The sequence below is a fragment of the Danaus plexippus genome, chromosome Z, assembly GCF_018135715.1.
Source record: "Danaus plexippus chromosome Z, MEX_DaPlex, whole genome shotgun sequence".
Taxonomy (NCBI): domain Eukaryota; kingdom Metazoa; phylum Arthropoda; class Insecta; order Lepidoptera; family Nymphalidae; genus Danaus; species Danaus plexippus.
The window spans coordinates 15,626,782-15,652,767 of NC_083559.1; the positions used below are offsets into that span (position 1 = coordinate 15,626,782).

Sequence of the window (25,986 nt, forward strand, 5' to 3'; positions counted from 1 at the left end):
TGAATGTCGAGTCAACGAGAAACCATAAGAATGTTGAAATTGGATCAAATGTATTATTGCATAAAATACAATTCGAATGTCTTATTTCTTAGTGATATTTCAAAAGAAGCAAACTTGTGTTCGTTTAATTGTATCAACAGATTTATGCCGCTTCTATAAATATCGCCTACTCCTTGCCATGTTAAATTTCTTCTTTTGGTCCATCATAACACCTTTGACACAGTAGTGATGCATGCACAGCATGGTATGTGGTTGACAGAAGGCAGGTCTTTATTACGTGTAAGTGTCTTAAATAGTACACAGTCCTGTTAACGAGGATCGACGGCCGTTGTACGTCGGTACCGCAACGTTGTTGGTGCTGCGGTCACTTTGCCATCACTACAATGGACATTCAGTGACCTAAATTAATTTCGACGAGGATTGAAGATTGGGAAGACTGGAATGTTCCAATAGAATCGAATTGACTATAGAATTATACCTTCTCTTTACTGCTCTATAGATTTATTATAACCTTTTTACTAATTGATCAATACAATACAAACCTATACAACGGTAGTGATATATAGTGATTACATACAAACAAAGCATCTCATTTTTGGCTTCCTATTATAGAAATAATTGTTCTGAACAATTTTATTGCAACCTCATTATATACAAGTCTTCCACTTACACGTTTTAATAAACTAAGGCTAAGGTAAGGTTTTCGTAACCACTTAGTCCTTCTAATATTCAACATTTGACATATTACATTTCTTTATAATAACTTGACTTAAAAATGATAAAGGAAAGACCGGATGATAAGTTTCTGAAAACACCTTCAACTCGCCTGCTGTGATCACAGTGAAATGTATAAAAAGTAGAGCCTTATTTATGTCAACTTCCAAACTTTTAATGTAGAGACATAATATGCACAACATGCGTATTAATGTATGTTCTGCTTCAACAAAAAGCCAATAAATGATGAACCACTGTCGGTTTAATTTAACGTTTAGGTAAAGGATTTTAACCAATTAATCGAAATTAATCATCTCACTTTCAAATAAACATATTAATGATGTTAGATAACAGCTACAATTTACTAAAGTATGATAAGATGAGTTGCAATTCTAAATTATGGCGTTTCAAACGTTTTATCTTAGCATAAATGTGAGATTACTATATGAAAGCGATATATGAAGGAAGGATATTCAAATATCGGGGCCCCCAGACGAAGATATGCTGTAATGTTTTAACAATAGAGATGAATATGCTATCACCCGAGCGTCTACGGTCTTGAATAATGAAATCAAGATTACCTGAAAATGTCTTTTGAATAAAAAATACAGAGATTATTTATTCAAGAGATGAATTTAAGTCGATTCGTCCATCGACTGATATATAGTATATTTCTGTATTATTATTAGTATTATATATATGTAAATCATGAAAATACATTACAAGACAAATAGAATAATGAATTCAACCGTGGCACATTAACATTACAATCTATTCCCGTCGCCTGTTCACAAATGTAACATAATTATCACGTTATGAGGCGAAGTAATTAACTCTAATGATTACATCGAAATACACTAATATGAAGTTGATTGCATTTTATCAATGTATTAAACGCTCATTCCGGTTTAGCTGTTTCAATAGAACTTCAGCCTTCAACTAAGAGCTGGCGCATCTGCGGAGAAGTAATCTCCTATAGCCCGCTACGATTCCCCCAACTGACATGGCACACCTTGTTTTTCATCAATTTTTTTTATTGAAATCCCAAGACGATTGATAAGAAATTTTCATTGAAGATTTATATATAATATAATTCTCGACGTAACGTGAAATATTGTTTCTGGTGATAACGTTTACTGTGGCGTTAAATTTAAAAAGCGTTAATGTATACGAGCGCGATCTTTATTATTATTTTGTGAGTAACATTGTGGTCTAAAAAATAAGTCATCCACAATTTATAAGATAAATATTACTTGCTAAACCGCCTTCGGGCGCTATAAATGAAAGCGATATCTATTAATTTCCACGCCAATCACTAATTTTAATAATATGTTGGTAAGGTCGAAGTAATTATAATTGTGTTACAATTTATTTGCTACTTCTGACTGTATTTTTGGTAGTTTAAGTAAAATCCTCTGAGAAATCTTTCAAAAATATTCCACTTTGTAACATTTTGGAACCCTCACGTCCAATGCTATGAAGAACATTAATGTGCTATTCTGTTCCTATAAAAATGTATCGGTTGTATATAACTGAAGGTCTTTGATTTACCGTCTTGCCTACTTACGTATTCCGCGTCGATAGCACTACCAAAAAGTAACTATTTTAAGAAAGCTTTCGAGTATGTGGAGAGTTTATGTGGAAAGAAACAAAATTACTAACAATAAATCTTTGAGTTAAATAAACAATTCTTTATTTATATATGTATATAGTGTAGGAGTAATTAAAAAATATATATATTCTTATGTTCGATATATTATTACTTCTTAATTCTGAATTAAAGACGATATCACAATTTAAAATAGTCGAAGCCTCCTAAGCAATCGATCAGATAAAGCCAAAGATATTTCAGCGTACTAGTTCTGATATAAGAATTTATAAGAAAAGAAAGATAATGGAACTCTCCTCTCTTCACATGTCCCTTTGTAAAAAGTCTTTATTCTTTAGTACCCTAAAATATTGATTGAAAGTTTTGATCATTTATTGTATTGATCATTTGTTCATTAAGTCAACATTTGATCGATCTAAATATATATATCAGACTCATTCTAAATTTAAAGTTATCGCTTAAGTCAATCGATCGTATTTATATTTTAAAAACATTACAATTTCAATCTTAAATGTAAATGTTAGAATTGAAAATGCTCTGATAAAAATATAAAGGTTATTTATGATGCAAAGAAAAGTGCCATTGCGGGCCTAAAATTACTGCACTGTACTTTGTCATTCTTATATCTATGGATGTGACAAATAGCACTTAAAATAATTATAGCTTCATGTACATAAACATCGAAATAAACAACAGGCTTGAATGCGTTTAGAAATTATTTTCATTAAAAATTGCAGCAAAGAAAGAGAAATATTTTTATTAATTATTAAATTACTATATCCGTTATATATTTGTTTTTTATTAAATATTTAACAATTCAGTTGTAACGAAACTTTGTTAGTGAGGGGAATGAATTAAATAGTACAATTCGATGGAATATTGGTCAATTTGCGAACCCCGAACTTTTGAATTTAGAGAAACTAGAAATGTATTGCCAGAGAACAAAATGTCGTCACAATACCGCAACAGTTGTTGTAAATTGTTTGTTTGATATTTATATTCAACACTACTATATCTGTTCCCAGTTTATTTGATATTCCCTTCATTTGTAGATTTAGTAATATTAAAATAAAAATACAACGTTTATTTCATAAAATATAATATAAAATTTTAATTTAAAATAAATGTTATTATCAACAAATATCTTTTTTTATTAAGGGAAAATAAATCTCGTGAACCGGTCTGATGTAAATTTATTAAACTTGATATTCCATTCAATTCCTTTGTTAAACCAAACAGCTACGAACGCGTACATTACGGCGGATTTTTAAAAACTTCACGTCAATAATAATTAAGTAAATGTTGTTTTATTTATATTAAAAAATGTTTTCATTTTAATATTTTATAAATCGTGCTAAATAACGAAATAGTTAACGCTTAATAAAATATGTCCAGATGGTAAAATGATTTCCGCTAATAGATTCTTTTATCCAGCAAACAAATGTGCTCAAAATTCCAAACGAATTTGGCAAAGCTTTGTTTCTGAAATAGAAATCGTCTAAATGTCACCAGTTGTCAACCTCTGTCGATTGGTATTGAAAAATATTGTAGGTAATGCGTTTATAGGACACTTGATTCTGTGGAATGAATTTACAGAACTTCAAATTTTCGGTGTGAGTTGAAAGCTTTTTAATTGCATATTGTTTTGAAAACTGTAATATTTGTTCAGAATTAATAACAAAATTTTGGGTAATGCGAGGAAGTTGAGTGTGATTGCTCTTCAACATCGAATTGATAACCCTGGGTCTGACATTAGAAGAAACATGTAAATAATTGTGACCAGAAATTAACAAAGGAAAGAGTGGATTCCTGCGCTGTTTTTAATTTTACAACCACCTTTGATATGTACCTGTATAAGCTTTTATGATACTTCTTATTAAAATCATACCGCATTAAACAACTACTAAGTTTATTTTGTTATAACTCGCCACGCAATAACACTAACCGCTTTCCGCTTGATTATAATCTGCGCAACGTATTAATGAACTTTTGTTTTTGCTTAATTCTAGCCACAAATACACATCCTTTATAGTTATCAAAAAATCAATTTATGAGTTAGCGTAGAAAAGTAAAGAACTTAGCTCCATCCAACGACAAGACCATCACTCACATCACATAATATTAGTCTTATGTTTGACAAGTTATCTTATTTGGCAAGTGCGTTTAAGAACGTAACATATTGATCAAAATGACAGGACAAAAACGATTAAACATTCGCAATACGAAACATTTAAATCGGTCCAACGAGTTTATACGATTTCATTGATCCCCATCAAAGTATTACCGAATGTTTGCAACACGGCTTATGCTACAATCCTTAATGACCGCTAAAGGTCTGCGGAATAAAACTCTTGTTCACTTGTTTCACTGTATTTTTGGTCTAAAATGACAGCACCTTATGAAATTGTAGACCATTGTAAATGTTGGCAAATTTATATGGTTGCAATATAATATATGCATATCTATAGGACATCATCGAAGCACTAATGTGACAGTAATTATAAGAAATAAGTGTCCGAAAAAATTCTTTTATGGTATTGCACAATAGTCTGGAATAAAACTTTTATATGAATGAAACCTATTTTTTGCGAAAACAATGTGTACTCGAAAACAACTTCATTAATGTTCTTAATACATACAATAAAATCATTTCTAAGAAACATAAACGCTATAACAAAGACTAATAAAGCCATTGAAAGATCTCCTTAACCCTCAATTTTAAATAAGAAAAAAATACTTAGCTGGAATGATATGAGATTAATCTAAGCTAAATTATTATGTATAAATTAATAATAAGCAAACAGAAAGTTTTAATAAGAGATGAGAAACATCTAAATGACGTAAATCCTGTTCTAAATCCTGTCTGTTGATGGCTCCGTCACTTCAAACAACGTGACGTCTAATTGGATCACGTTTGTAAACGAAGCTCCCGGTCCGCTGCTGGAAATATTTGCTCTTTCTAAAATTTACAAATTTATCGCCGCACATTTTTGAATTCATTTTTGGAATACGGAACATACATTTAGACTCTTCATTTGTACATATATCATAGCAACAATCTATTCTATTATATATCAGACAAGACATCAAAACAAAGCTCCTGTCCCTCAACTAGTTTTGTCATTTCGTCACAGCATCGTCCGCAAAAAAAGTATAGGTTTTCGAGTAACTTCATTCAGTCAGCATCGTATAAATCATTGTAGGTAGTAACTCATATCGGATGGCTTGACCCTGATAGCGCCTCTCATAGAAGATTAGTTTAAAGTAGCGTTTAGAACAGAAATGTATGAAGCAGTCGGTGCCTAGAGTTCTCCTAAACTCCTAACAGATTTACATTTTACTTCCCATTCCTGGCTATAATCCACCAGAACTTAGTCCGGTTACCCATGTGAAGCTATGCTAGTTATTAAAGAATAGACCGTCTGTCAAGATGGTTTCTGCCCAATAAAACGAAAGCAACTTCTGATACTAAGATAAGACTTATCAGCTCTTGGTAAAACGAAGTATTGTCTTAAGAGTTCAATGTTTGACGTTTTAACTGCGAAACTGTAAATGCCTGTAAATTTTACAAAAATAGTAAGAGTACACTATGTACAGGATTAAGTACCGAAAAAATAAATTTTGGTCAAATAAAATGTTTTCAAAGAATATGGAAGAAAGAATCCCTCTTATAAGAATTCAGGTGAGTTGAAGAATTTGCGAGATTTGAAAGCCCCTGTGTCGACTACAGATAAGTTAATCCAAACACTTTCAGTAGTTCATTCATGGTAGTTTAAGAGGTTTTATGAATCAGCGACACAGAAAATACTCTGGTGATAATGTTACTACTTAGACAGATCCTCTTTCAATACACATTACCAGAGTGTCAGTAAAATGTCTGATCTATCCATATATTACAGAAAAGTAATTTAATAAGATTAGTAATAGAACTAAAACAATCTCAAGTTTTCCGATAACTTAAAATAATATTTGCTATGGAGTAACTTTAAAATGCTATTGGGCAAATTACTAGGATGTTTAAGAAATAATTGTTATGTATTAGAATGAGAAGATTAATAATGTTACTTCATTGTTGCAGGCTGAAGAGGGCACCACGAGGGCATCTGAGGGAGAAGAGAATGAGGGGAGCGAGGTAAACCCTGGATCTTCTAGGGGTTTATCAGTGGCGACCTCCAGGGAGGACGACGATGACTCCAGCAACAACGCCAGCAACGAGAGTAAAAGCCCTAGACAGAGGTGAGCCGCTACATCCATCACTAAAATCACTATTTATAATCAAACCAAATATTCAGATTATAGCAATTGTATAATAATATTAAAATTAATTAATGTGCTGTGAAAACATCTCTTAATTGACGATTTTTTCATACATGTGTTTATGATATTATCGGGACTCTTGTGTTTTATTGTTAATATAAATCGTAGAGATCTATTGCAGTCCTGGAATAAATTTATATGACTATGTGTATCACGGATGAGTTGTGTAAAGATAGTTATTTTATTTTTAATAATTATCACCTGTCTAAATAATATAAATTACTTATTTGTAAACAAAAAATGCTTTGGAGATCAATTTGATACAAGAATGTGACAAAATAAAATGTCGTCACAATCATTGATATATATAATGTAAGTATTTTAATTCTGTATACACGAAATATTACAACAAAGCAAACTGAGCCGACATCGTGAAAATCAAAATTAATTCATACATTTATTCATGAAATACCACATTTGGAATGGAATTAAAATAACTTGTAATAACACGTAATAATAATCACCAGTATGGCATATTTATCGACAATTAAACAGCATATTTTGTATATAAATGCATGGCATGATAGACATACTTACTGGTAGCTATATGCGCACATGCAGACATATCTAGCTCTAATAATTCCTAATCGAATATTTGCCTTCATCTTAGCTACGGATACTTCATATCGTGGCTACTTAGCTACATGGATGAAATTCTGAAATTAGATTTAAATTTTCAATGATAACGAAAAATTTTTGTACCGATATTGATAATAATTCCTAATATTGTGTTTTGATCTCGATAAAAATAAAAACAAAATTGTGTTGCAATGTAAAAGTTTGTATGTGTTCTATGTATATGAAAATGTGTGTGCGAAGTGTTACTTAAGGAAATGTTTGTGCCATAAATGGCTTAAGTATTATAATGATTTAGGACATTTCGTCTAAACCAAAATATTTCGACTAATTTTACACTAAAATACGGGGTTTTTTTTTGACAAAAACATACATGTTCTAATTTGAACTGCTATACCTATAACAAAATGGATTTCATTTATAAATGGAATTGGTTTATGTGGAACGACATTTAGATTTTCTTACAAAAATTCTTAATAACTGTCGTGAAGACTTTTCATCACTTTACTTGGACTGAGTCGAATGGACCGACGTCAAAATATGATTTAACTTATTGCGTTCCGTTGAAGCTATCGCAGCAATTGAAGTAGTCACTTGTGTCGTTATAATATTATAAATGCGAAACATTCTCTGCAGAATTTTGTAGATGTGTTATTGTTTCACGTGAAAAACACTCAGTGGATATTAATTAAGCCTTATAATAATATATCTAAAAAGATATAGATATTTTTGAAAACATCCACAGTTCCTGCGGGATTGCGGCACATAGTTATAGCTTGTTTGGAATCAAGTGACGACCATATCAGAATATGTGAACAGAAATTAATCGATTCCAAAGTCATAGACAAAGTATAGGAGAAATAATTTATGAAATGATGTGACAAAACTATTACTGATCTTGTTAAACGTACATACTTATATTATTGCTCAATAGTACAACAAAATTACATTCCTTTAAAAAATCTATTCAGTTCTTTAATCTAAGTGAATATATACAGCGTCCATAGAACAACTAGCAGCACTATAAATATCGGATTTTATATCAATTATAGTACTAACTCATACGCAATTTCATAAACATATCAAAAAGTTAATGTTCATAAAATGAAGTGAAGTTTCCGGCGCACTCACAGCGCTCTCTATGACCGTAACTGATCTGTATTAGTTGATAAATTATCTGTTTTTGAAGGGGCAAAGAGATTATTGAACACAATCGATGTTACGCTCTAATCCGCGGTCGGATGTTCGTCATTACAATAACAATGACAGTCATATCTAAATCAGTTGTTTAATTTCCACGCCTACGGAGAACGATTGAAATGGCAACCGGAATATTTCCATGAGAATGGTATTTTAATCTGATTTGCTTATTTTTGGTATTCCCGAGGTGGGTTTCAGCTTCGAATCCTGGCTGTTTTTATAGATTTTTCGTTAAATATTTTTATTTGAGTCTTAATCCAAATATGAGATTGTTAGTGACAAAAAATTCCAAGTCAAACTTAGCAAGAAAAATAACAATTTCTTTGATATTTAACATACAACAAATATTAAAAAATCAATTAAAATATAAAATATATTAGGACTTCCAAGTATATACTCGTATATTTCAATTGCTGATCTCAAAGAATCATTGCTTAAAAACGAACTAACATTTTCCTTGACTTGTTATAGAAGTCGGAAATATCTAAACTATAATACTTTAAGTATAACGTATAAATCATACTTGCTGAAGCAAAATGACATCTAAGATCGTCGCGTGTACTAATTTCAATAAAACTAAGGTTTTCTGATACTGCGCGTTTTTTTTTTATATCTACATGATCCAGACGTTTCGGTTCCTTTAGCGCATCCGTGATCAGGGCACACGAGATGACAGTATCAAGATGAAGATTGTTGAAGTAATCCCAACTATAAAACTTATCTGGCTGGTAATAAATTAAATCAACTCTTCCTGTCGTCTTAATATTTTTAAACGAAATACCAATCGTCAATTACATTTTTTTTTAAATTGCCTATAATAATAATTCTTCTGAAAATAAAGATACAGCAGGTTTCATTATTAACTAAATCAAAATCTGTCAATCATATTGTTTGGGTGAAGAATACGAAGATATTTCAAACAGAATACATTTTTTATGTCTGTTCCAGATTCTAGCTTACGAAGTTTAGAGGAATTAATAATTCTCCTTCTTCTTGGAACTACTCCTTGCTAGAACCACTAAAGAATTTATTTAGGACAATAAAATTAAGTACATAGAAGTGGGTCCAATTACTATCATTGATTTTTATTTGTTGTTTTTATGTCTAAAGACGAATAACTTCACATATAGAGACTCCATAGATAAAGAACGATTTGTGACAATATTGACAAATGTGTTCAGTCTTTCAAATCTCACCTAATTTTCATAAGATATTAATGAAAGTCCATCGACTTTCATATTGTCTGTGTTCATATCGTTTGACATTGACATACGGAAAGAAAAATTGTAGGTTAGGTTAACGAGCCAATCGGCAAACAGCATTGTTATGCGCCGTCCCCGTTCCGTCATTGGAAGCCCTTCGCACAATGATGAACAATACGAAACTTGTGTTTAACCATGAAAACTTGCTTCGATTTTCCAAGAGACGTCTAAACAATAAAACTTCTCGACTGTTTGAAATCTTTGTCTAGAATATTTAAAATCTTTGTCTAGGTAAATCGACTTTGCTACAATGACGATTTCTTTATAATTTGCAATTCAAACCCAACGTGGAGAATCAATTATTTTACAGATAAAACAATTAGTTATTAGTCATTATAACTGATGTAACAGTAAGTTTATACTTAACTTTTGATACGGAATAGTTCATTCTATTAATTAGAGCCGTTAAAGTCCCATTGATCGTAAAAATCTCGAGAGCAGTTGATGCCCTTCGCTCTTCCGCTACTCCTTTTATTTTATAGTGTTTCGTTATAGCCCATGTTCGAAGCTAATACTATCAATAATTTATATATGTGAATCATTAAAAATATTACAGTCACTATAAGCTGACTAGATTATAGACTTTCAGTAAGGTGATATGGAATTCTCATTTTGTATAATAAACGCGTTTTTAAAAAAAGAATTACAGAATAATCTCGAATGAATTTGACAACATAGTAAAACTGTCGTGTTTCTTATAAGATAAAAGTTAATAAATTTAAAATATGCTAAGAAAATAACTTTATTTTCAATTATATTACTAGTTATTTTTAATTATTAGAATTATTAGGATATTTTGTAAGAAGTCGAACCCAAAGATTTTCTTCAAATCCCGCAGGACAGCTCCGCGATTAAAAAATGTTTATCATATAATAACAACATAGAATACTTCGCATTTATAATATCACAGTTGTTTTGTAAGTAATTAAGCTAGTAACATTCTTAGATGCAAATTATACCGAGGCCGATGTTTTTTCAAACTTTGTACCATAACCTGAACGTTACTCACAGACAAAAAAACTGTAATATATTTTGTTAAAATATGTATCTTAATTAAGTTATTTTGTATAACAAGCTTAAAATTAATCTCACTACGACTGAGACTAAATCTCACTGGCTCATTTATACAAAATATATTTTAAACTAGCGTGTACTTAGATATACTTAAATATAAGTAAGTACTTAGTCACTTATTATATATTAAGTATAGAATTGTTAAAACACATATAAATATTAGTAACAAGTGTTCCGTTACCTAAAATTTAATCATAAAGTTTGGAAGGTAATTTTATTCATACTTTTCTATGTAGGTTCTTGAACAAGTTACCGACATGCACGACTAATCGCCCCGACGATATGTAAGTGCCTACGAGATGGCAACAGTTGCTTAAAATGCTTTAGATAAGCACGTCAATGTCGATAAAGTTTTGGCATTTATTATTGCGAGTTTAAAGTATCATAAGATGACAATTTTTTAACGTAACTAATATTATTTTTTAGTTATGTTTGCGAAGCTTTACTCATGATACTTCAAGGCCGTACTCTGCCGGTGACATCAATTGAAAATTACGTAATTGGTGCTCTGTCACACAGGACTAAATGGTCATGATGCATAGATTTAATAAAATTAGAACACCAGTGCACAGCTCCTGCTAGATGTCTCCGCTACGCCTCACTCGCTGCTCCGGCGATTAGAGGCTACATTGTATTGTGCATGTTAATTTTATTTCTGTGGAGCCTCCGAATTATAACTCAGTTTCTCACGCACCGAACAAAATTTCACATCACGTCCTAATCAATTTAGACAGCTACGTTTGGACAATAGATATCACATCAAACAGACCATTATTCTAGTCGTATTTTCACGTGTAATTTTGTTCGTCCGTGTAGAAGGGTATATGGATCAGGGCACACTAACACTGTCGTGTCGTGTAACACAACCATCCCTTTATAGGCGGCCGATCATTGCATCGAGCTCGTCAAGCTCTCAAAAGTCCGTGCAGGACAGTGAGAGACCGGAATCAGACTCTGACAAACGAAGCCATAAGTGGAGACACATCCAAGCTGTCATGGCTTACTACCAGGCTCTAAGGAAAATAAAGAGGTTGGATGTGAAGGACGACGGTAAAGCGTCGCCGCATCGTTGTCTTTTGTATTGTTTGTTATATTTCCAAATAATGCTATTAATCTGTGTCTAGGTTTCAGGAATGATTCTTTACTTATGGTTATTGTGCTCTTACTGTGACTATTGTGTCTACACTAGTTTTACTGTCAACAAATCTTTTCTATACTAGCTCTTGGGAAGTTCAATATCTATTGGTGTATTATTTTTGCATCCGGGTGGTATGGTTTCATGATAGTTTTAAGTCTTAGTGATCCTGTTCTTAGATTCAGTTTAGATATGTTAGCCTTAGTCTATTTTCGCAAAACATAGGAGCTCTCTGTTTCTACAGACTTAAAAATATGCAACAAACGAGACCGACTTTTTTTTATTGCAATGCCGCATGATGATTATGGTAGAATATATGTTTATTTTCTGCACGTTAACTAATTTCGTATATGTAACAGCAATATGATTCACGCAGATTTACACATACTAATGCAACACACGAAAAAAAAAAAAAACACTCATTAGATGTATGTTCGGAAGAATTTCATTTGTTCCATTCGATTATTTGATTGCTTGCACATAAAGCTTTGAAACAAAACACTTAAATATAGTGATGAAATGGGTTACGATCGTTTGGAACATGTTTCAGCGCACACATACAATAAGTCCCTCGAGGCTGGCATGGTTACATAGAAAGGTTTTTTAAAAATAGAACCGTCCCACGGGAATGTTTGAATTTATTTCGCTTTTCAAGGCATTATCGACAACACTCCTACCTAGAATAAATTAAATCAAACGAGTAATAGAACTCTTTGTTTTTGTTGATCGCTTATTGTAACAAATTCTATGTTAATCAGTTGTATGATGTGCATTGATTATGATTTTAGCAAAGGGCATTCTTTCGTACAATTCACGACACTCTTTCCTACTTCACCATTCTTAACCCACGGAGTGAGGATTATCTCCTTGTAATTGGAAGCATATTATTTCATTCGTCTTCTTGCAAAACATCATTAAATTTGAACCAGAATGTTTGCATCCAATTATGAGTAGGGATTGTTAGCTAAAACAATATACTCACTTTTAATTTCTGATATATCTACTCAAATCTGACCACGCATTTCTCTCACTTATCACCTTATTGTGAACGTTACTTGGGGCGCCTAACCCCCTAAAAATTGTTTGACACTAGCCACAGATATCTCAGTTCCTATATTTTTATGACACAGTAATTTGAAACACAGAACTAAATCTAATCAAAGATGGATGAAGTTGAGGACAACGGTCCAACTGAGTTCTGCGATACAGAAGAAGCCGCCACTGAAGAGAGAGGATTCATTTCTAAAGAGATTTTCCACTCGACAAATACCAGAGGCCCAGGAAACTGTGAGATTCCCACTATTTATTTCACTAAATAATAAGACACCAGCAACTTCAAGTGTTACTTCATGAGCTAGCTCTTTTGTCTCCCTCTACATATATACACACATCAAGTGCTTTATCCGCTGATTATAAAACCATGTCTATTAAAATTAAATAAAGATCACAATGAATTGAAAATCACAAGAAATTAATTGTGTAAACATAATTATGTTGAAATAAAAAATAACCTGAAGCGGCTCAACGAGGCCGTCACCAATTATTAACTTTCAATATAATTATTATCGACAAAATATATTTTATTACTTTAACTAACTTGTTTGAAATTTATTATTAGTTTACTTTCAGCTATTGTTTCTTGAACTCTAGCATACAAATATTAAAGTGGTAATTAGATTGTATCATTTTTGAATTTAAATCTGACATATCGATACTGATCCTCTCTTATTACAATATTATTTCTTTTAAGTTTAAATCAATAAGTCAATGTTCGATTTAGGTTGAAGACACCGGATCTGAAGGTGCGACTGGTGAAAACAGAGCCTCTCATCGACAGAGACGCCGCAAAGTACGCGTGCCCCGCACCGTCGTCAATCCCGATGAAAACTTTTACTTCTACTGGCTGTGGGTCATTACAATCTGTGTCCTTTACAACCTGTGGACGCTGATAGTCCGACAAAGCTTCCCGGAATTACAGGTCAGATAAATGGAATTATTATTACATTATATTAGAAAAATAAATAACATGGATAAGATATTGATGTCGACTCGGAGCTACTCTTTCTTTTATGTGAATCAGGGAAAGCTAATACGTAGAGAATGCCTTCCCGACAGGCCATTAGCTCCCTCGCCATCTCGTTGTAACCTTGCTCACACAATAGAAACAGAAAACCTTGATCTCTGGAACTCTTTCAATAATATAATTAATCGATACCATCGTCAACCTTGTTAAAGTTGACCTTAAAGTACGTAAAACTAATTTAATCGCAACACAATTTATCTAGTAATACAAGCCAAGATAATTGCTTTTTAGCACATAGCCTTAACATTAGAACTCTCTTTAAAAGGTAATAGGAACGTCTTCCTTAAGAGTAGTAAAATAAATCACTCAGAGTACGTTTTGTCTTACAAAGAGTTCTCACAGGCCTGCCTGAAACAGTAAAGAAAATGTTGAGAGAAAACGATCTCCCGTGACCTAGACCTTTTAAAATATACGTTTGTATGTATGTATGTATGTATGTACGTATGTATGTATACTTGTGACCTAGTTCTGTCAGTATTGTTCAAGTGCCATATTAATTTGTATTTTTCTAACAATGGTAAATTACATAAATGTCACTGTTTAAAGTATTGATATCATATATTTCTTGATTTGATCACCCGAATAATTTTTTGCGCTCCTTAAAATAAGACCATTTTTAAACTAAATGGCGAGGATTATTAAAGAAAAAGTACGGTGGATGAAAACTACGTAAAACATTGATATAATTTAGGTTAAAAAATATGTTGGTAGTGAAAAAATATAGCACTTGTGTATTTCGCGATCAACCATTAACATGTCGTGAGATCTAAGATTTCCGCCAGTTTTATTCATTTTAATGAAACTGATATTTTCCGGACAAACCACGCGGATTATTTTTGTATACATGTAGTTGCTTAGTCACGAATTTTCAATGCGTGTTATATGACCGGTTTGATTACTTTAATGACACGCCGTAAACTGTTCCTGTTCTTAAAGAGGACACGAAATAAAAACTATTTTAACATTGCTTGATTGGCTAGCAGAGCGTTTAAGCGTTTGACGACCGGTCGTTTCAAGACGCGCTTGAATTCACAGCGGTATGGAGTCGTCGGCTTTGATGCGCCCATCGCAGCCTTGTTAGAAATTACGTACAATTAAATGAAAAAACTTCTAAAACTAATTCAATACAGATATATCTTATGCACCACATAACCTTGTACGCTGAGATTATATTTGTTACAATATATAAAATCACAAGACAATATACACTATAACATTTATTTGACAAATGAAAATCCAAAAATTTCAACATAATAAATTCTCAATTTGATAATATCAAGAGATGTATGTATATATAATTTTAAAAAATCTTGTATATAAGAGTTATAACCTTATAACTATGAATAAACCATGTAACTGTTATTATGGAATAATTCTCTGCAAAATATATTTCTTCACGAAATAAATACAGAAGTTTATCAGAGCCTTTGAAACCTCACAGCACTCCTCTGCAAGTAATCACACCAATTAACTGACAGAAATCCCTCTCAACCATACAACAGGGGCACGATAAAAGTACATACTACCCACTATACTTATTTAATAAAACAACGACTGTTCAAAACCAACTCTTAAATAAAACATCTTTAAACTATTTAACATTTATAGATATTTCTATATAACTGTTATACTGTTATAATCTCTCCAGATTTCTTCTATTTTCTAATGTTATAAAATGGTTGGGAACGACGTCAACTGTAGTACTAATTATATAGGTAACACTATAGAACATATGAAAAAAAATAATCAGAAAGAGATGAGGTTTAAAAACAAACTGTATGAAGAAATTAATGTTATAATAGAAAATTTGTTTGCTTATGCGAGAGTGATACGAAACTTCTAATAAAATAAAAATTTAAATTAGCAATGATGATTGCCTTGAAGTATACTTAATGAGCGAAAACACTGAGGTTTTACATAATGAGGTCCCCATGGAATGAATAAGCTGACCGGTTCCATTACTAGCTGTCCCAAGGACGAGTGCTAATCTGATTGCCTTATTAGATTTCGCTTACAGACAACATTACCCAAGTCATTGAACCCTACTACATAAACTATACGCACATTCACAAGCTACACAATAACACATTAATTAATAATGTACTAACAGTATACAATGGCTTAATTTACATCACGGCAAACTTCTGACAGCCTTTACTCTTTATGTTAAAAGTCATAAAATTAATTAATCAAACGAACCAAAGAGGTTCCTATGTTAAACCTCTTTGTTAACATTAAAACAATTTAGAACCGAAACGAATTTCGTGCGATCAAATAAGTCGTAGACTTTATTTGCTACTATAACCGTCGTAGCGTTCGTAGCGGATAAACATAAAATCGTAGAACAGCTACGCAGTTTTATATAATTGAATACGGTGAATTTGAAATGATTTTATTTGGACGGATGGAATTAAGTTAATTAATGGATTTACTTACGAATGAGATTTTTACTATCTAATATCCGTATATTCGTAAATGAGTCGTAAAGTAAGCTTTTGTTAACTGATGTTTTCCTCTATGAGTAATTATATAAACTGCGAAAAATTAATCCACCAATAAATGGCTTTCAAAGCTACGATCGCTTTGAGACTATTATCAATAGAGGTATATTAAAAAATACATATAACAGTTCGTATTAAAGCCAGATAATACATAAAATCTTCTAGAAGGATGGTCTTAAAGTGGATCTGTGAAATTTTCTCTTTTGTTCAGATTCTCTGCCACTACTTCTGGGTGACCTGTGATGCTATCGGCGATTTGGCCTTCGCACTTGATTTGGTCGTTCAGCTAAGGACAGGATATTTGGAACAAGGATTAATGGTAATTTATATTTTAAAATTGATTTTAATTTGGTTTCTCCTTTATGCTTTACATATCAGTGTTTTTTGATGATTCGGTCTCCCTAAACACGTTCCCGTAACCTTAACCAAAGTGACGTGTGCATTTTAGAACTGCTTTAAAACACTTTAAAGATTTCAACGTAAAAGATCGTTTGTTCGTAAGGTTATATAAATATTGTAATAACAAGTAGTGCATTGAGTATCCCAGCAACATAAACGCTGCAAAAGAAAACGATTAAATTCTTGTAAATATCACGTATGGCTTTCCCACCTCTTCTAAACTGAAAATGAAATAAAACAATTTAGACAGGCATTAAAGGTATAAAATATTTTTGGCCAACTTTTACTACTGAATACCAGTCTGTGAGAATCAGAAACCTATGATATTTGTGTTTCTACAGGTTTACGATTCTAAAAAGCTTGTGAAACATTATCTCTCATCTCGTTCATTCCTTCTGGACATCGGAGCTCTGACACCCCTGGATCTGTTACAACTGAAGATTGGCACCAACCCTATAGTCAGGTTCCCCAGGTTCTTAAAGGTGAGCGCAACGTACTGCACACACTTACAAACATTTCACACACACGCACACGCACACGCACACTCACACGCACTTCATATAATTACGTCCTTATTTGAAAATGTATTCAAGACAAAATTTAGAATTAAATATTCCAGTTATTTAGTTATTTTTTATATTTGATGAATATAACGATGTTCCTGAATCCTGAAATAGTAAAACCAGTCTTGACGGTGATGGAACCGACAAATCAATAAATACAACATCTTGAGAAGTTTAAATGGAACCAACATTTTTCGGACTACTACGCGCATTTTATTAATTTAAAAACTACATACTCCCGACGTTTCGGTTACTTTGGACCAACCATGATCACGATCAGACAAGATGTCATTATCTTGAGAAGTGTCAAGGGTCGTTGAATACAAACTAGAAGAAGATCTACATAACGGTTCAACAAAATACAATAATGATCGTGAAAAATTACGTGTATTCTAAGAAGTGATAAATATATATATATTAAATATAACGAAATAAAGAATTGTATAAGAAAACTAGAGTCTGTGTGACAATAAAAAGCACAAACACAAATCACAGATAAACACTGTCACGTAAAATGACATTCTTAAGAGGTCGAGATGAAAGTCATATTAAAAATTATTAATTGTTTATATGGTATAAATCTAATAAGCCAGTTTTAATGAGACACATATTATACAAGAACACTTTCATAGAGTCGAGGCTAATGCGACGCTTGATGTTCAAAGCTTCATACGTTCAGCTTAACATATAATTAAGGCTTAACACATAAACGTTAGGTGTACCGAGCTATTAGCTGTTACTACATGGTGGAGTCACGAACTGTTTACCCGAACTTCTGGCGTGTCATCAACCTAATCCACATACTCCTGATCCTGGCGCATTGGTTCGGATGCTTCTACTTCTTACTCTCCGAAGCTGAAGGTTTCCAAGTGAGCAAAATACATGTAACTTAACACTAACCAATTTAAAATAAGAAGAATTAATTTGATTATTATTCAGTATCACTCATTAGTTTCTGTAGCATATTGTTACGTAGCTTAGTAATAATCCGAACATTCAAATGAAAGATAATGTTCAATTCTTACTTCTCAATTCCATAAGACAACCACAAAACGTTTTAAGTACTGAAGACGATAATTCAAACTTTATCTGCGCACAAAGATAATTAACTAGAGACATAAAACAAATAACAACAAGGTTATAAACAAATGTCATATCTGTAAAAATCAATGTACGGATTAGCATACCGGTTCGTAATGATACTGGCATTGATTATAAATGAGACTTGGCATTATATATTTCTATCATTAAATAGTTTTTAAATGTATGAAAAAATCTCTTTTAATACCCAATTACTGTCGAGGTTATATTGTAATGTATGTTTGCTAAGAGATTACCTAAGCATATTATATTTTGTAGGGTGATTGGGCTTACCCATATCGACCAGGTGACTACGCGACGCTCACAAGAAAATATCTGGGCTCATTATATTGGTCAACACTAACTCTCACTACGATTGGAGATTTGCCGACACCAGAGACAAACTCTGAGTGAGTAAACTGTTAGCGTCATAAGACGTAATTTAATATACACCAACAAGAAAATTATTGACAGCAAAATGTAGCTTTACCACTCGTGTATTTCGTTACACTACAAACGGAGCGTACGTAGTTATTCATTCATTAATACTCGCCCATGATGCCATAAACTTAGGTTAGGAATAAAAAACTTATGACGCTCCGTGTCTAGTGTGTCGATGAAAACTTGTTGTAAGCTTACTTCCCGGGGCTAATATAAAGTCGAGCCTAATATTGACATTCAAAATGATTCTAATACATTAAAACGGTCCATAAATGTTACACGGATTATGTTACCCGTGTTGGGGACATGTTAAAAATGTACACAAGCAATCCCCTTTTAGCAGAATCGATTTGGTATTTCTGAGTTCAGAATCAAAATGGCGGAATCAGATTAAAATTTGGTGCGCATATTATAATCCTGTTTGATGATATTAAGTAAATGTAACCCTTTACGCTTTTAAATATTAATTGATCTCGAAATAGTTTGTTTTTATTAAAATTACGATAATTACTAACAAACAAATATAATTTATAAACGTTATATAGTTTGCAGAAAAATATTATAAAGAATTAACTTGTATTCTATTTTAATTTGCGATACTAATTTCAAGTAGATATTTTATTATGATTAGTGTATTGATAATGTGAAAAAGTATAGTGAGCACATATGATTTGTGCATTTTAGTTATAAGAAAATATACTTAACAGTAAAAATACTTACTGTATTTGAATACTATTAATGGAATAATTTCTTGGTGTATCATTTATTATTTATATTTTCTCCAATAAATGCTTACTTTTTATTTTCAAAACGACTAACATAAAATTGTTGTTAGCCCGCAAGGAGCTCCCAAATTTTTGCCGCGACGAGGGCTGAAGTCTAGGCTTCTCCAATTCAAATCCAATCGGGGGTACGTTACACGGCGATTGGTCAGATCATCTTGCTGAAATTTATTTATATTTTATCTGCTTCTCCTTACACCTGCCCTGGTCCCACTTTATGTGGGGTTCACTATGTTCTTCTATGGGACACACTATGTTCTTCTTTCCCTTCTCGCCTACCAGCCACCTCAACGGTTTACCCTTTACTCGTCTCATCCATCTAATCCCTCCATCCTTTCTTATGTCTACCTCCACATTCATATCTAACATTCTTCTCGTTACATGACATTCATACAATACGCCCAATGCCCACACCACGTTAATCTATTACTTATTAAATTAAATTTTATATATAGTGTAATAAATATCATTATTAATATTATAAATGGAATAACTGCTTGATTAATGTTGTATGCTCTAGTTTTGTCCACTCATCAGACTATTTGTTATTGATACCAAACGGAAGCGCAAAAAAAAATAATTTCATGTGATATATATAACGTTTGTTACGTTACAAATAAAGTAACGTCTGTCACATAATAAATGAACATATGAGGAATATAAAATAAGGATTAATACATTTTATGCTCGAGTCATTTCAAAATTAAAGCTAAGCTGAATTCAATACATCGTATCGTAAGTGCTTTGTCGTTTGGAACTAATTCAATCATCTCCACTCCACCTTATATATTATTATTACTAAGGATATCACATAACATGGTTTCAGAGACACACGAGTCTCACCAGACCTGAATAGCAGCTTATATTTAATATCTGTGTACACTTTGATGTGCTACCTCTTTTTTTCTACTAGTGTAGTATTACACAGTATGTATAATAACAAAAACGTGTGATTTGTTTTGTTATTTTGAGGATGAAAGGATTATAGAAATGCAATAACTTCCTCGTATTTCACACTTAAATATAAAATATACAGAGAATAGATTTTCCTAACAAAAGTTAAAACAGTTATTGCTCGAAGAAACTGCTAAAAGTCAATTAATAAATAAACAACTTACAAAGTTTTTGGTAAAATCATCGTTAGTTAGTCTTGCTATCGCTGGGCAATAAAAGGGTTACTACGTATTTTTTGAAACGGTTCACGTTTCTGTCAGATAACATTTAAGAAAGTGTTGTCAGAAGTAGTAACAAAAACAAACAGAGACGTTAATACTATAAAAAAAAAATTAATAACAGAAACATTCGATCTGGACTCAAATCTTCAATCTCTCGAATGTCTAATTCCAGTTACTTCACCAATGAAGCTATCTCACTAAAGGAATTGGATAGTTTTAATATTGTTCGTCATTCACCAACCCTTTAAATTAGGTCGTAAAAATCTTTGCAGACTTTCAAATCTGCTCAAATTAAAAGGCACAAACACAGCAATATTACATGTCTATTTTCGGAGCCGAATATTTCCAGACCTTGATAAAGTCCAAGCTTGTGTCGCTGATTTATGTGAGGGACGTTAACTCATAAAATATCTGAAAATGACATAAGAAGTCCACTTCTGCTTTATGGCGATATAAACTTAATAATGATTAGCTTTCCGGTTTTTGTGCTAGTGTAAAGATAAACAAAAAAAATATTACCAATAAAAAAATATTCAATTTATGCAGCTCGGTGTGGTTCAATAACAATAGATTTTATATAAGGCTCTGTCAGTATTGTCTTCGAGATATTGCAAAATCGAAAGCCCGGGTAAGGAGCTACTCAAATATTCTATAATAAACAATACTGTCGAAGCAACCTCAACGTCACTTACCTTATTAAGTTAGGATAAGTCTGGATATTGCGCTGTTTATAAAATATGATGCTGTCAGTGTCTTTCAAAGTAATACAGTCCCGATGCATAAAGCTGCACTAAAAATTGAGCAGAAGAGAATGAAACTCTCCACCTTTTGTATACGTATATATAAATCTGGTCACCGATTTAAATTTTTACCACCGATGGGATCGTATTTCTTCATTTTTACTGCTTCTTAAAAAATCTTAAGAAACAAACCACATTCCCTTGATAGCTATAAACACGTGAAGCTCTTGAACGAGAACCGTTCCAATCGTAAGTTTTCTGAATAATCTCACTCGTATTGATTGATAATATTTCAAGCGTCACTCTAACAACGGTGCAAAGAGACTTCTCAAACGTATTATATTTTTTACATAAACATTAAGTCAGACATAAAACTCATACAAGATAACGAATGATTATTTTTAAAAAATATTAAAAACCAATCTAATGACACATTCTCTAAATGATATAATTTTAATAATATTTGTTAGGCGAATGTTCTTGAAGCTGGGACATACATATTGTGGTTCTTACTCAGATGTAATAAACTTTATTTTTACAACAGAAAATACTTCAATGACAACTTTTTTAAGGACACATACTAAGAGCTATAAAGTATAACTATTTTTATGACACTTACTTTATGGTCTCCGAAGCGTCGATGTTGTTCAAAACCAACATCACACAACAGTCACACAGACAACACGAAGATTTTCCTATAATATATTATTTTTTGCTTTAAATTTTCATTTGTATTATACTACACACAACATAACTGGAGATTTTAAAAACTTTTTCATCTGATGTCATTTACCCTGGATCCATTTTTGCGTTCAAATATTTTCATTCATATCTATCTTTAATCTTTTTTTTATAATTTTTTTTCTGTCAAGTGGCTAGTTTTTTTTTTCAAAGAGACTGAAAGTCGATAAATTATAAAACTATCTCGAAGTATTCACATTTACAGGACTTGTTTCTATGACTTTATAAAAAAAAATATTCACAACAGTCCTTATTGACGAAGGTCTCTTCATAAGTATTATTTGAAATCCTAAATCTATATGTATGAATAGAATTAATTTATTCAACAGTTAGACTCTAAATGTTATAAAAATTATTATATTATAATGAAATACAAACTATGTATTTAAAAAGTTATCGATAAAATTCAAGTGTTCACATTTAACCAACCTTAACCCAAAAGGTTGACTATAAATGAGCGACGTTTTTTCTTTTAGTTAGCAACAGCTCTTACCTTTCACTGATATAATATTTTTGCTATTTATTACCAAAAAAAATGTTAGTAAAATCTTTTCATGAATCGTTTATTGTATATTTAGATTAAGCATTGCGACTGTTTTAAGTACCATATGATTTGTGTATAACATATTATTATAGCAAATCATTCTGATAACATTGTTCAATTAGCACAAAATAACTCTAATATCTGAATATATAATATAATATACGTGCAGTTTAATGAAACCTCTATATATTTCCTCCTTGTTTTTATTTCCATTAACCCAATCAGTGAATAGCGAAGCGAAGGGCAAACCTCGTTTACGAGATATTCGACATACAACGCTTTAGGGTCCAATGAAAAACTCAATTTCGTAACACTTAAAATATTCATCACGATGTAACATCCCACGTTTGTTTTATATAAATATTCGCAATATATATCATGTATATATTATATATTATGTAGAGAAAACCTTAATATTCTGACATGATCTGACCAATCGTTGATCGTTTCTATAAAACGTGTTTGTTCTCATTGAAGTGACTATCAAAATGACTGCATCCCACAACAAAAGTTATACATATACAGTACAGTGCTCATGTTGGCTTAAACAAATTAATTCTCTTTAGGTTTTTCGATAAAATTTTTCTCTATGAGGTAAGTTTTATTTTAAGATTACACATTGAATTTTATGCACATTTGATGATGTAAATAATCTCAAAGTAACTCTCATAATTTCTTGATTTTAATAAATTATCATAAGAACCGAGTTTCAACACAAGCACTGTTAATGAGCTATTGTTTGATAACGGAGGGAAACAGCCATTTTGATTTTAATGGCGGCGAAAATTTGGAGGCTGTTCGCTTGACAGCGACTAACTTCGGCTACGAGTAGACGTGAAATTATTATTAAAACACGACATTAATTGTTGTTTATATTTATATATTTATTTATTTCTGTCATAAACTGATACAGCGGGATATAATTGAAAGTTTTCGAACAGCCTTCATTGGACCGCCCTTTTAAACGTCGCTTGTTTTAGCTCCACATTGATTTGTATTGCAACTGTTCGAAAACTTTGCACATTGATATATACATATGTATGTATACATATATATATATTTGGCTTCGTATGTGAGTAAATCTATATTTCTTTGGCATCACGAATGAGTCAGTTTGATGTATGATTTAATGTATGTTAGTATAGCTTATGACGTGTTGGTTTAATACAAAAAAAATTCTTGCTGAATTGGCTTCAACTTCTAAATTTATACAGACCGAATCATGACTACTTTCCTATATATAAACGTACTTCACTAACGAACATATGATTTATATTGTTTATTATCAAATTGACTGATTCTCATGTAGAAGGTTCGTTTAAATGAAACCTGTCTGTGCTGCATAATTTAAATATCCGTTCACAGGTATGTGTTCACAATCGTGAGCTACTTGATCGGAGTTTTCATCTTCGCTACCATTGTGGGACAAGTTGGCAATGTCATTACAAACAGGAACGCCAATCGACTGGAATTCGAACGCCTCCTAGATGGCGCTAAAACCTATATGAGACACCACAAGGTAATGTAACCTCTGTATTATTACTATATTGATTGGTGTGTGAAAAGCCTCTGAATATTTTGGATACGGCTTATTAAAAAGTTTCTTTAGCTCATGCTGAAATAGAAGTGAAGTTTTTTAAATAAAGGATTCATTAAAAAACACAAAGCCTCCGCGTTAACCTCAAGAAAACTTCAAAATAAACGCTTTGTACCACCACGTGCACTTCAACCTAAAAGCTGGTCCGACTTGACCTGGTTTACAAACTATTAGTGCTTTTAATACCATCTTAATATATCTGAACGTTTGCACGTGGCTCCAGGAAAACTAATGTCAAATTATGATATAGTAAAACGAAAAGTTAACATTGACACTTAGAATACGAAATGCCAAAGACAACAGTGGCTTAGAAATACAAAGCTTTGATATTCACTGACTGCTTCATTTGAATAAAATGTTATATTTGGGGCAAAAGCTAAAATATTCTGATAAGTGTAATAATATAAAGAAAATAAAATACATTCACTACGTTTTTATCATCTTATGTTTTGAGCTCTTCAGTAACATTACTGTTTGATAGTGTCACATGCGAGCTAACAATAAATTAGACGTACAGAAACTTTCATATGTATTTTTACATCAGTTAGTAATTAATTAAAACTAATTTGTTACAAAACAACATGGACATCAAACAATACCTGTGTGTATTGTTAGACGTCCGAGCGTGTTCTGGCTAGGTCAATAAAGATGTAATCTTCGTTTGATAAGGTCCCTGGTGGCATGAAGCGACGGGTACTGCGCTGGTACGATTATTCCTGGTCACGAGGAAGGATACAAGGTGGTGGTGACATCAACACCGCTCTGGGACTATTACCTGACAAATTGAAAACTGAACTGGCCCTGCATGTCAACCTTAGTGTTCTCAAAAAGGTAAATATTCCTACTAAAGAAACCCAGTAGCTTATTTTACCGTAGAAAATATAATTATTAGGTAATGTGTCAAATTCACAGCTATATTCGGTAATTTTTATTTATAAAATATTTTAAATAGGTCAAGACAGGTAGACGTTGGCGAGACTGAGGAAAGGGGATCGATTTTTATAATTATAGATACATTAAGTATATGCCAAGCAACGTCTATGTATTCTCTGAATTAAGTGCCAATGACGCATGTGACTATAGAGTTACGTGTGTTACAAGAAATAAAATAAATGTCCAAAGGCACCCGCATGTCAGTGGGATTGTTTACAAGTTATATAGGTTACGGCAAACGAACGTGTGTTTACACCAAGTTTGTACGGTCAGACTGCAGACGGAGCGTTAAGAGTTTCTCAATTACGTAGTATTAAAGGGATACGTGTGGGGCTTCGTGTGTCATATCACAACGCAAGCCTTGGTAACTACGCTGAACATTGTAAACACGCTAATGGCTATCACCTATTCCAGGTAACAATATTCCAGGAATGCCAGCCCGAGTTCTTGCATGACTTGGTGTTGAAGATGAAGGCATATATTTTTACACCGGGAGATTCCATCTGTCGTAAAGGTAAAC

The 25,986-nt window shown here is 32.2% G+C and overlaps 1 protein-coding gene across 1 annotated transcript in view; it reads left to right on the forward strand.

The window, feature by feature from the left end:
• Positions 1-5,972: 5,972 nt before the first annotated feature.
• The window catches only part of LOC116777190 (uncharacterized), a 34,020-nt gene continuing 14,006 nt past the window's right edge, over positions 5,973-25,986 (forward strand). The window contains exons 1-12 of the mRNA XM_061526548.1: positions 5,973-6,005; positions 6,402-6,559; positions 11,633-11,782; positions 13,033-13,174; positions 13,668-13,865; positions 16,683-16,790; positions 17,212-17,352; positions 18,150-18,302; positions 18,793-18,923; positions 24,302-24,455; positions 25,203-25,364; positions 25,881-25,980. Coding sequence (XP_061382532.1) covers positions 5,973-6,005; positions 6,402-6,559; positions 11,633-11,782; positions 13,033-13,174; positions 13,668-13,865; positions 16,683-16,790; positions 17,212-17,352; positions 18,150-18,302; positions 18,793-18,923; positions 24,302-24,455; positions 25,203-25,364; positions 25,881-25,980 — 1,630 coding nt within the window. The remainder of the gene's footprint in view (positions 6,006-6,401; positions 6,560-11,632; positions 11,783-13,032; positions 13,175-13,667; positions 13,866-16,682; positions 16,791-17,211; positions 17,353-18,149; positions 18,303-18,792; positions 18,924-24,301; positions 24,456-25,202; positions 25,365-25,880; positions 25,981-25,986) is intronic.